Source organism: Euprymna scolopes, chromosome 11 (genome assembly GCF_053919585.1).
Source record: "Euprymna scolopes isolate OS-2025 chromosome 11, ASM5391958v1, whole genome shotgun sequence".
Lineage (NCBI taxonomy): Eukaryota > Metazoa > Mollusca > Cephalopoda > Sepiida > Sepiolidae > Euprymna > Euprymna scolopes.
In genome coordinates, this window is record NC_136492.1 from 101,313,234 (window position 1) to 101,326,381 (window position 13,148).

Below are 13,148 nucleotides of genomic sequence, written 5' to 3' on the forward strand. Positions count from 1 at the left end.
TGGTGTTTCTTTCAAAAACTTATCTTCTCCGTGTAAACCTTCCCTTCCTTCGTCTTTAAGTTACCGAACATAGCTAACTACTTTTCAGGATAATTTGCAACCACTTGTTAAAGAAGAAAAAAAAACTATAAAGACAGAACATTTCCTTTTTCTTTCTTTGAAACTTTGTTTGCCAATTCTTGTTATAGTTCATGCTTTAAACAAAATGGATCAAGATCTGGCTATGTTTTTGGCTATCGAAGACGATGACCCTGCAGCATTGAGGGAACTGCTGAGGGTCGGCGCAGAACCGGACACTTATTGCTTTGATATGAACAACATCCCGTCTAAATCAATGGTCCACATTGCTTGTCAGAAAGGAAACCTGGAATGTTTAAAGATTCTTGTTGAATACGGCGTGTCACTCGAAGCACCGGACCGCTGGGGACATACTTCTTTGATGTATAGCATTACGTCGGGGTATGTTCACATAACTAAGTACCTGCTCGACACGGAAGCTGGTCTGGCGATGATAAGTGACCAGAAGGGCAATACTCCACTACATTGTGCTGTCCAAATGTCATGCATTGAGACCATCCAAATGCTTATACAGGTCGAGGGGGTCGACATAAACAAGGGGAATCTTAACGGAATTACGCCTTTAATGGTTGCATGCACCCTCCCAACATCGGAGTTACCGCGTTCTCTGATTGTCAATTGTTTGCTTGAAGCAGGGGCCGATGTCAACCTCATAGAAAACAAGACAGAAAAAACAGCGTTGCACGTATGTACAATTTAAAACTTCAAAACTGCTAGCATTTTTAGTATTTATGTACGACAAATTAAGGCACGACAAATGACGCCTGCTGATTCTGTATTGGTGTGATATTTAGGCACGACAAATTAACGCAGGTAAATGGTTCCTGCTGTTAATTTTGATTTGTTTGGTACTTATGCACTTGTTACCGTGCTAAAATAACAACGTTATTATTTAGAAAGCTATTCTTAACATGGGGAGGGAGCTCTGTAACTATTCTGTACTTTTACCTAACAATTTAATTAAAAAACAAAAAAGATCTCATAAAACTCGAATTTAACTTGAAAATACAACTTTTAAAAATAGCAAGGCAACAATGCATAAGCACCGTATTTTTTTGCTAAAATTTTTTGTAAAAAATAAACAGTTTTTTTTCCAGATTTAGGAGAAGATTAAAAAACAAATTAAACAGCATGCCAGTTCATCTAAATTAAAATCGGCTGTTTGTTACTCTTAACATAAGAATCCAAGGTTGCACGAATGACGTGCCTAAATCTCACACGAATAGAGAAGCAGCAGGAGCAATCTGCCGTACCTTGTCGTACCTTAATTTGCCGTATATAAATCTTAAAATCGAAACTAGTTTTCTTAATGTCGCATTGTTTCATTACATTTCAGATACTTCTAAATTCGAGATACTGAAATTTATTAATTAACTTAATCTGAACGGCAGCAAATAGATTTACTTTATGTGAAGTGACTTTTTTTTATTTTATTCAAAGGATATATATTTAGTCTATGCATTTATATATTTTGATATTTTCTAAAAAAACTTTTACTCTTAATTTTGAAATCATTTTCGAGTTAATATGGAATATCGATTAAGAATTACATTTTCAAATTATATATATATATATATATATAATAAAATTATCTTGCTCTTTTCTTATTGAACTTTTGAATAGTCAAGTAAGTCGCTGCCTGATGATATCTGTTGTTTGATTGAAACAAGTGGCTATTTGTAGCAGCAGGATGTGAGCATGTTTATATAACAATAAACAAGTATTATCAGCTCTTTTTATTGAGCACTATCTAACAACCTCGTTGAATTCATTAGTCCATTACTTTTGAATAAAAAAACCCCGAGTATTTATATATATATAATTATATATATATATATATATATATATATATATATATATATATATATATATATATATATATATATATATATATATATATATATATATCGAAAGAAAGAACACGCAATATATATATAAGTGGTTTTTGTTTTGATTTTTTAAACGATAGTAATGTTTATGTCTCCGCCTCGGAGTACCGGTGATTTTCTTAGAAAGTCGCCCACTTTTATTTGGACATATTATTTATTTATTTATTATTTTTAAAAACAGTAATAAGAAAAGAGCAAGATAATTTTATTACATATATATATATATATATATATATATATATATATATATATATATATATATATATATATATATATATATATAACGATATTTTTCCCCCAGCCTAATATATATATATATATATATATATATATATATATATATATATATATATATATATATATATATATATATAACCTGAATTGTGTAGTGGGCTATTTGCCCTGAAGGTCGCACATTAAGGGGATCATCCATCATTCAGAGACTATTTTTTGGCACATTTTTACAGCCATAAAATGTTTCAATCATAGTCATTCGTTTTCCTACTTTTGCATATGAATTACAAAATATCTGATATTTCCCCAAAACCTCTAGGGAAACTAAAACTTGCTGCTATAGTTTCAAATAATCTGAAAGAGGAGACTTGATTCCAAATATTTCTCATATGTTATATCTCCCCTCTTTTGGAAATAGATTATGAATATCTCCAGAATCAAATAATCCTTATACTCTCTGAAATTTACTTTGTGTATGAAAACCAAAGAGGGGAGATATAACATATGAGAATATTTGGAATCAAGTCTCTCTTTGCTGTTATTCCAGATCATTTGAAACCATAGCAGCAAGTTTCCTCTGTATTAAGGTTTTGGAGAAATATCAGATATTTTGTAATTCATATGCAAAAGTAGGAAAACAAATGACTATGATTGAAACATTTTATAGCTGTAAAAATGTGCCAAAAAATAGTCTCTGGATGATGTATGATTCCCTTAATGTGCGACCTTAAGAGCAAATATCACATAGCTCACTACATAATTCAGGTTATTACCATTCCAACGAGCCTTCATTTGTTAAAACCTGATCAATAGTCGCTGAGATTTGGAACTTATAAAATTGTCAAAAAAAGGTGGTATATCTATCTATCTATCTATCTATCTATCTATCTATCTATCTCTCTCTCTCTCTCTATATATATATATATATAAAGCTGAATGTGTGTGTGTGTGTGTGTGTGTGTGTGTGTGTGTGTCTGCTCATGAATAGGCTCTTATATGGTATACTATTTAAAAAAATTGATTGCATATAATGATAGAATATGTATCGAGACACAGGAATGGGTATGTTTGATCTGGCAGAACGGTGGTTCATTAAAAGTGTGGCGTCTGCGTTCGCGCCTGGTTCACAAAGTATGGAAATAAAAAATTTAAAAATTAAAAAAAAAAAACGTTCACAAGTGTTTTTGATATAGATGTACATAAGAATACTTTGATGAGTATGTTTTTACTTAAATAGGGATGGTATAATAAAATTGTGGGGTCTGTGTTCGCGCCTGGCTTCCATAGAATGGAAATAGGCACAAACATTAATAAAGACTTTTCATATCTGTCTGCGTAAGTATACTTTGATAATTATGTTTCAGTTTGAAGAAAAATGGTATAATAAAATTATGGGGTGTTCGTTTACGCCTGACCTCGATAGAATATGTCACAAAGTTTAATAAGATTTTTTAATATAGATCCACAGAATTGTGATAAGTGTTTCAGTGTGAACAGGTATGGTATAATAAATTATGGGGTTTATCTATTTTATTTTTACTTTCATCATATTTTGCTTTGGTTTTGATACCCCCAAATTCGAAGCTATCTCTTTACAACTCTTCCTTTTCATAACCTATCATACTTTCATAAATCAGAGTCCATTTTCCGTAGGCTGTTTTTGAACCTAGTCAACGACAGGTACTTTTGCTAGTATATATATATATATATATATATATATATATATATATATATATATATATATATATATATATATATATATATATATATATGCTGGTAGCCAAATTGAATATCTTTGGTACTATCGGACGAAACTACATGAAAATTAGCAGGCTTTTTGAAGATTATAATACTATTCTACGGTTAAAATTTTATGACAGTCGGTAGAAAATAACCTATATTTTCAAACCAATAAAATATGCCCAAATTTTCCTACATTTGTATATATAGTGTCCTGCAGGCCAGCCTCAGTTTTGCTGCTTTGTCTCCCCAGTGGCCTGGCCAGGCCCCTAACATATATATATATATATATATATCTATATAAATATTATCCACGAATAAGTGTTTTGCCGTAATATCAGAGTGTCTGAACCTAGCAAAATTTAAAAATAGGACCCCAGAGTCTGAATCTTTACCACTGATCCAGTGCCTGCTATTAAAAAGTGTATCGACTTTTTGTAGATGTAATATATATATATATATATATATATATATTACATCTATATATAAGAGAAAAAGAGAAAAACTATATATAAGAGAAAAAATTAAAACTGTAAGTTAAAATTTACAATTAAATTTGTTTTTCAACTGAATACTCCAAAAAACAATTTTCAAAATCTTTATTTCATTTAATGCCTTAACCAGCAAATTCTAGCTTTGTTACAAATATAATTTGCTGATTTCTTTCTGTCCTCTGATGAGAAGAATAGCAAGAATAGCATTCTTTGAAACTTCGCGGAATAAGGACTTTGAAAATTGTTTTTTGTAGTATTCAGTCGAACAATAAATTTTAAATTGTAAATTTTAACCTACAGTTTTAATTTCTTTTTTCTTATAATAAACTCTACTCTCTATTGTGTTTGTATTGAGCTTTTTTATTTGGTTGAGATTAAAATATCAATGTATAAATACTTGGTATTTATATTAGACTGAAGTTTACCTTTGCTTATATCAGGTAAACACCTCATTCACTTTGATTTCATTATTTCTTGTATGTATGTATGTATGTATGTATGTATGTATCTATCTATCTATCTATCTATCTATCTATCTATCTAATGTCAGGTCATGTCATATGCTACTGGTACCATGTAACCCAGTACTACCTCATGGTTGGGTCACCGGCGACTAAACTGGTTCCCCCACCAGACTTGTTTGGTGAGGAGGGTGGCTAGTCTCCCTGAAGGATTAAGAACAAGACTTTCCAAACTAGCACCGTGTCTGTTTGCATGTCCTCTTTGTGTTTGCATGTGTGTGTTGGGGTGGAGAGGGCTCCCTTAAGCCGGGGTGAAGGCAACCTTTTTAGGAGAAGCAAATAAGCAAATCTCTGATTTAAAAAACCATAAAGCGGGAGACCAGTACCTACATTAAACTGGTCTGCAGTTTAACTTATTGCTGGCTATCTTGCTCTTGCTTGTTGCTGGATCTCAATATTTTGAACCGAGAGAGAGAGACTTAGCTGTCGTACAAAGCTAAGACTCTGTAACATCATCTGTATATATAAGTCCTGTGGCGATGGAAGTCATTTTTGGGCTCATAGACTTTAAGTGTCTGAGGGAGTGGCAGTCGTCTGACAAGACGTTGCAACCATCAATATCTCTCTCTCTCTCTCTCTCTCTACATATATATATATATATATATATATATATGTATATATATATATATATATATATATATATATATATATTAGTGTTGGGGCGATTAATCAGAATCGGGAATTGGAAAAAATCGTATCTTTTTGGGGTATCGGAATTGGTATCAGAATCGGAAAAATTTTAGCCTATTTTTTGATGCCAAAACCGATTTCTTATATTATCTTTTTTTTTTTTATTTGATTTTGGTCTAAGAAACATCTTCCACTGCTTGTAGTAGAAGAAAATAATAAATATTTATTGATTTAAACTTCCAGTAAGACTAAAATCTGTAGATCACCTCCTCACAAATGTGTTTTTATGTTTGAGAAAATATAGGCCCATTTAAGATGTGTTTTTGCGGTAATCAGGACAAAATAACAATTTTATAGTTAAATATTTAGAGATTTCTAAAGAATCGGAATCGGTAATTGTATTGGAATCGGGAATTTAGTACGGAATCGGTAATTGTATCATCGGAATCGGGGAAAAATACTGGAATCGTCCCATCACTAATATATATATATATATATATATATATATATATATATATATATATATATATATATATATATATATATATTATGTATTGATTTGGATTATTTATTTCACCAGTGCTTAATACGTGAATAGAGCTAGGTAGTAAGTTGTTAAAATATATGGCAATTAAGTTACATAGATAGTCTGACGATTTCTTACAGAAATGAAATGCTGAAAATTATGTGTAACTTAATATTTGCTCTGTGTGTGTTTCTTTTCTGTCAGCGTGTGTATGCGTGTGATAATGCTTGTAAGTTCAGTAGGCATTGTACAAAGTGTGAAACAATGTGTATGAACTTGTGTGTATATGCTTGCTTTTTGTTAGTTTCCGCTCTCCCTTCCCCAAAACCGAGAAGCAAAAGTGTATTCGTGCCTTCATTGTCTGGTTTCTTCACTTTCTCACTATTTCTTTCTGCCTTGTGTGTCTGGGAATGTTGGAATTCTTGGATAATTTATGATCAGATCACAGAAGTGAATTTTGTTTTGGCGCAAAGAATTGGTTGGCGTATCAATGTATTATGTAACCGTTTTTTTTTGTTTGTTTGTTTGTTTTTTTTGTTTTTTTTTTGTTTTTTTTTTTCTTTTGCAATTTGTTTTATCTTGCCTGGAATTTAATTTTAATGAACAAAAAATGTGGTCTCCTTTACATGATGTGTTTTTGGGACGTAGTTTGTGTGTTTTCACTTACCCCATTGGTCAATAAATATATAGGGTTGAAAGCCACTAAATAATTTACACCTGAGAGTACCTTGTACATCTACAAAGCCACCATTCGCCCATGCATGGAATATTGTTGCCACATCTGGACTGGTTCACTGCCACTAGTCTCTCTCTCTTAGACAGGGTCTAAAAAAGAGTCTTCAATCTAATAGGTCCCGCACTATCAACTAAGCTCCAACCCTTGTTCCATCACCGCAATTCTGCATCCATATGTCTGTTTTACAAGTATTTTAATGGAATGTGCTCCGACGAACTCGCAGCACTTACACTGTCTCAATGTAAATACCTCCAGTTAACTCGACAAGTAGCAAAATCCCACCCCTCTACCGTAGCAGTTCCTAGGTATTGGAAAGCCTTCTACTAGGTACATGCAAGATGAATAGCCGATGCTCAAAATGTATAAACATTTTCACCCCCCCCCCCTCACTTTACTTGAAAAATCACCAAAAATCGGGAAATTAACTAATTTTAATGAAATTTTCAGTATTTATCAAATAATGATCACGGAATATAATGAACCCATTATTTTTTATTTTGATCTTAGTGGAAATGTATTATTTTTTTAAAAACAAAAAACACATTTACTAAGGTTATGGGTTTCAGTAGTAAAAAAAAAAATGAATGAATTTAATTTTACTTTTTTTATGAAAATAAAGTATCATAAATACAATAATAATAAAATAAAAAAGAAAAAAATAAATAAAAAAGAAAAAAAATTTTTTTAGGAACATTATAAAAAAAGCCCCTAAAGTCTGTATTAACGATATAAGAAAAATTAATTTCTCGAACTACCGATATTATCATTGAATTAAGCATTATTTATTTAATATTTTCACACAAAAAAATTATAATAAAAAAAAATATTTCTATTTTTTTTTTTAGATTACACGTTTCGTGTAATTTTTATATATAAGATTTTAATATTTTCCTTGCTTGAATGGACGTGTCACTTTCAGCATAACATAATTTTTATATAATATTCAAAAATAATTTTTTTTTAAATTGAAAAGCAGGAACACAGAAAAATAATTGAATTAAAAAATGGTAAAAATTATAGAAGCGTTCACGATAAAAATGTACATATGCACGGCTGAAGAAAAAAAAAAGAGAGCCAGCACTTCCTACCTCTCATCAGCTATCTGACGTCATTTTCAGACAGCTTTTTGACTTTCTGACATTTTGAGCTTCCATAGCATCCATACTTAGACGACTTTGTTTTGTTTTGGTTTGTGCTTGTGGGGGATAATTAACCTTTTTTTTTTTTTTTACAAACGAGGTGGGTTTTTTTTTTATTATTTCATTCAATATCTTAGGATTTTACTAATTATCTTTGAAATAGACTCAGAAAACTAAAAAGGATTTTTACAATGAATTTATTTAACTTCAAAATGTAGCTGAATTTGTCAACTTCCGAATGTTGCCGCGAAAATATTTTTCATTATAACTTTTTTTTTTTCACGTGTACAAATATTTTTTCTTTTGGAAATTATCTTTAGTCTTTAATCTTTCAAACACAACCAAAAAGTAGTCGGAAACTTACAAAAAATTATGATAAACCGGCTTTCAAAACTATGTCCCCTATTTTTTAATTTTTTTTTTTCGCTATTATTGCCCGTACCTACTTCTGCTCTAGTAGTTTCTTCCCTCGGATTGCTAGACTTTAGAATTCCCACCCGATCCTCTGCTTCGATGATAATACTGACATGCAGAAATTTAAATGTAATGTGAACAAACAGACATCTCACTGCTTAACTCCCTACACAGTGTTTGTGTACAAATGGTCCCAAATAGTAGCCCTTTATGTCCAAGTGGCAAAAAGCCTTGTTTGGGGTGAATAAGAGAGAGAGAGAGAGAGAGAGAGAGAGAGAGAGAGAGAGAGAGAGAGAGAGAAAAGACAATTCCATAATACCATACAGATCCAGGAAAAGTTCAATTTTTCTTCATTTAAATTAATAGAAACGTAAATAAGACGTAAGTCTCTAATATTAAAGCACAGCTGTACCCGGTCACGCTTTATTGTGGCTCAGTCTACACACACACACGCACACACACACTCTCTCTCTCTCTCTCTCTCTCTCTCTCTCTCTCTCTCTCTCTCTCTCTCTCTCTGATAACAGTCTTTGACAATTATCGGAAAGAAAGAAATTGACAGTTTAAAGGCTTCAAAATCACACGTAAGAAGATTAGGAAGTATTTAAACTGTCAATTTCTGGTTATGATTAAAGATTAGAGTCAAGCATTATAGAATGTATCGGTAATTTCTGGGACTCGGCTAAAGTATTTGTGTTATTATTTATTTATTTTTTCATTTACATCATTTCATTGTTTCATTGTTTTATTATTAGTAACTTGTTTCCTTTTTGTATATTGCTTCGGCAATTTTGGGGACTCGGCTATAGTTTTGTAAATCCAAATATATTTATTTAGCGTAAAAAAGAATTTTAGTCAAGTGTACCGAAATGTGCACATATGCATACACACACGCAAACTCATGCACACAAATGTGCACACACAAACACACACAAACACACACACACACACACGCACACAGAGTAACATTCTTTCATTGTTTTATCATTAGTTATTTAATTAAATTGTTTTGTGAACTTGTTTCCTTTTCGTAAATTGTTTTGGAATTATTCTAGGGAGACTTTATTAGTTTTGAATTGGAAAAGGGAAAGATTATGTTATGTCTATGAGTTTATGATTCAGTTACGAAGATTGAAACCGCATATCTGTCCAAAGTGCAGTATTTCTCCCGGTAATGAGCGGAAGCGGTAGGAGGACTTGATATTTAGAGGGAAAAATAGGAACTACTTCATCTAAATATGGTTACGATTGTGATGGTGTTGCTCCTAGGATGCAATGTAGGATGTTATTATAACAACTAAATGTGTCTAAAATGTCGTTCTAAAATTACATAAGATAGTGGCTAATAGTCTAGACATAATGAATTTTTATGTGGCATCTGCTGTTGCAAACCTACTGTACTTTGGTTCGGAGGGGAATATCTTCAATCAAAATATTATATATGGAGATCTGTATATGCTGTTGTTATGTTTAGTAGTTCGTGTGTGTCTTTCATCATTTATGTGCTACTTGCTTTTTACCCCACATGGCCAAGGCAATATGTCATACACACTTGTATTAGCTCTGAAGAGAAAACAAAACAGCAAAAGAAGAAAAAACTGCGTTTGTAAATTTATTTTACTGTAGTCTGAAATGCTAACAAAGGCAAGATAAGTTATTCTTATGTGATTAAACACCTTAAAAATTAGTACAAAACTGTTTTTGTGCAGCCTGTAGAGTCCCATGCAGTCAAAAAGAATGAAGAAAAAATAAAATAAAATGGCCGTCTTTTCTCTTTATATGCTTGCGATATTATCACCTAATATGTAGATGAAATACTTCTGGTTTGAAATAAAAACCTGATTTTTCAGAGATTTTTGGATTTGGAAATTTGAGTATATCATTATAAAAATATCGAATTTTTGATACAAGTCAGTTCACTGTCAGTCTCCGTCTTGAAACAACTGACCCGGACTACATTGATTATTCAATGTCATCTTTGTTATTAAGAATTACTCAACACTCGAGATCTTGATTGCATTGATTCTTCGTCCATTTGATTTACTACTGCCATCTTTGTTCAACATAATGGCCGAACACTTAACAAGAACAGTTAAGACTTAATTGTTTTAGTCTCAAGCTATTTAGGCATGAAGAAATTGTAGAAGCAAGACTACTGAGATGGTAAAGGATGTAATACTGCCTTTTAGTGGAGATGATATCGTATGGATTAAAAGGTATAATTGATATCTAAATACTACAAAAGTGCAAGACCTTGCATGTTTTGTTCTTCTTTTTCTCCATGGAGATGCGCTGGCTTTCTACCTTAAGATGAGCAATCAAAAAATTGATTGGACTAACAGGACGCCAAACTTGCTTTCATTGTGGGATTCCCAGAGATGTGTCTGTACCACTACAACAGTTATTTCACTTAGAGAGACTGGATGTTAGCAAACTAATACCAACTGCATGGTTTTTAATCAGCAAAAGAATTTGAGAGACTGGAGCAGTGGCAGGGAGTGCACAAAGCAATACACAGAGAAATAAGAAATCAACAAGCATTTAGTGTTTCTGGTTTCAAGGACCCCATTTTATAAAAGATTGTAAAGGGATACCTAGAGTAAAGGTGCTACAATTGTGGAAAGTTTGGCCACATTGCAAGATACTGTCCTCAGAGTCAGGGAAACGGGCAAGGGAGGTGGGGGAGGGGCTTCTGCACCAGTAGCTACCCCAGCAACAGAAATGTGCAGTACTGGCCTCTTTCAACAATAGAAGTGGCGGTAAACAATATAGTAATGATTGCATTTGTCGATACTTAGTGCACTATTACTTTAATCAATTCTAAACTCATGAGTGGATGCAGTAGGGTTAAGGTTAGGGTTGGAACTGTGAAAGCAGTTGATGGAAGGGACCTAAAATGTAAAGGAGCCTAACAAGTGGAAATCAAAGTACACAGAACACAAGTAAAGGTGGGAGCGATATTAATGAGTCACATCATTGATGGGATTGACACCATAATTGGAATGGATGTAATCAATGAAATTGGAGGTGGAACTATAAAGAAAGCTGAGGTAAAGTTTGGAGATGTACACTGTGTTGTAGCTGCCCATCAGCCGGATGTTTGTAAAGTTGAAGATAAAGATTTTGAGCCAAATTTCGAAGGAGAGAAACGGACAGTAAAATGGAAATGGAAGGGATAGCTTCCAATGTTACAGAATAGAATGACATAATATAAGAATTCACTGGAAAGTGAAAAAACCTCAAAGCTTGAGAAAGAGGTGGAAAGGTGGATAGCAGAAGGTATTTTTTTACCATGGAATGGAGAAGGAAAAGGTGTGTTACCATTGATGTCATTATTCTAGGTTACAAAAGGGAAAGTCAGGCCAGAGTTAGATTTCCATGAATTGAACCGTTTTGTGGCGAGTCATACAGAAGGCAATATAATAGACAGGATGAGAAAATGAAGACAGTTGATGGGAGGAACTGCGATTGTAAACATAAGGTCTGCTTACTTGCAACTGTATGTAGTGAACGAACTATGGCAGTATCAGCAGGCCTGTTATTAGGAAAAACTTATTACTTAACACGACTTGGATTCAGACTGAATGTTGTGTTGATGATTTTGGCAGCTGCTTTAAAAACGGTGTTGAAAAAAGAAAGAAAATAAAAGATACCACCAATTCATATATTGATGATATTGTTGTGGACTGGTGGATATATTATATATATCCCCCAGTCGTACAAAATAGGAAAATTGAATTGAGAAAGAAACGAACAATGCGTTTATTGAAATAAACGAACTAGAATTTATTTCATGAAGAAACAAATGAAAGAAAAGGTACAGCACATGTTTAGTTTGGCGTGCGTCTCTCGCTGTTAACTGGTGAGAGGGAAAGTCTATTGTTGTAGAGAGAGAGAGTGAAAAAGTTAATTCAGGCCATGGAGAGAGAAAGTGTATAAGGTGTACATACTGTCTGTTGGCTCTTGCCCCACACATAGTAGCAAGGGACGTGAAGCTCAGGTCTCTTGCTTTTGTAGTTGTTTCCGGGCGTTCTTTGCGCATGTGTGGATTTCCTTTAAGGGGAAGTAACGTTGCCCATGTGTGCGTACATGTGCGCGTATGTATACGTACATGTATGTACGTTAGTGCGTGTATGCACATGAATGTGAGTGTATGTATGTGAACGTGAATATATGTACGTGTGTGTACGTGCACACATATGTTTGTGTGCGCATATGTGTATGACAAGAAAAGTGGCTTGAGATGTGAATGAGTGTTTCGTGTGAGACTAGAACAGGCTTGCACAATATAATAGTGGATGTAATGAAGACATCAACAAAAGAAGTTGTGGAACATTCGAAAAAGATTTGGGCTGATAGCAAAATCACCAGAATCTCTGGACAGAGGAGCAGCATTGGGCTTTAAGCTGATGAAAAGAAGAATGGGAGAGCTAATTTTCAGACGAGGCAACGAGATCCCAGAGATAGGAGGAGAAAGTAGCAGACAGGAGTTATTTTTTATCTGTGTAAAATTGGTGGGACACTATCCAGTTGTTGGATGGCTGCAACTTGCTTACAGTTATGCTAAAAGAAGAGCAAGTGGAGTAGACTGGAAGGGCAGAGTTGATAGCAAGACTGTCAAAGTAATATAGAAGATTCTAGATGCTGTAGAAAAACTGACCCTTTCACTGAAGCTTGGCACATACTTGAAACAGAAATAAGAGTGGTGTGGTTTCATGCAAGCAATATTGCAACAGGTGTGGTCGTG

The 13,148-nt window shown here is 33.2% G+C and overlaps 1 protein-coding gene across 3 annotated transcripts in view; it reads left to right on the plus strand.

The window, feature by feature from the left end:
- LOC145288011 (B-cell lymphoma 3 protein-like) overlaps nt 1-13,148 on the plus strand; it is a 66,688-nt gene that overhangs the window by 33,339 nt on the left and 20,201 nt on the right. The window contains exon 1 of one of the 3 annotated variants that reach the window (XM_080136014.1): nt 1-763. This exon is cut by the window's left edge and continues 496 nt beyond it. The exons of the other annotated variants lie outside the window; for them this stretch is intronic. Coding sequence (XP_079992140.1) covers nt 206-763 — 558 coding nt within the window. The 5' untranslated portion in view covers nt 1-205. The remainder of the gene's footprint in view (nt 764-13,148) is intronic. 3 annotated transcript variants of the gene reach the window in all.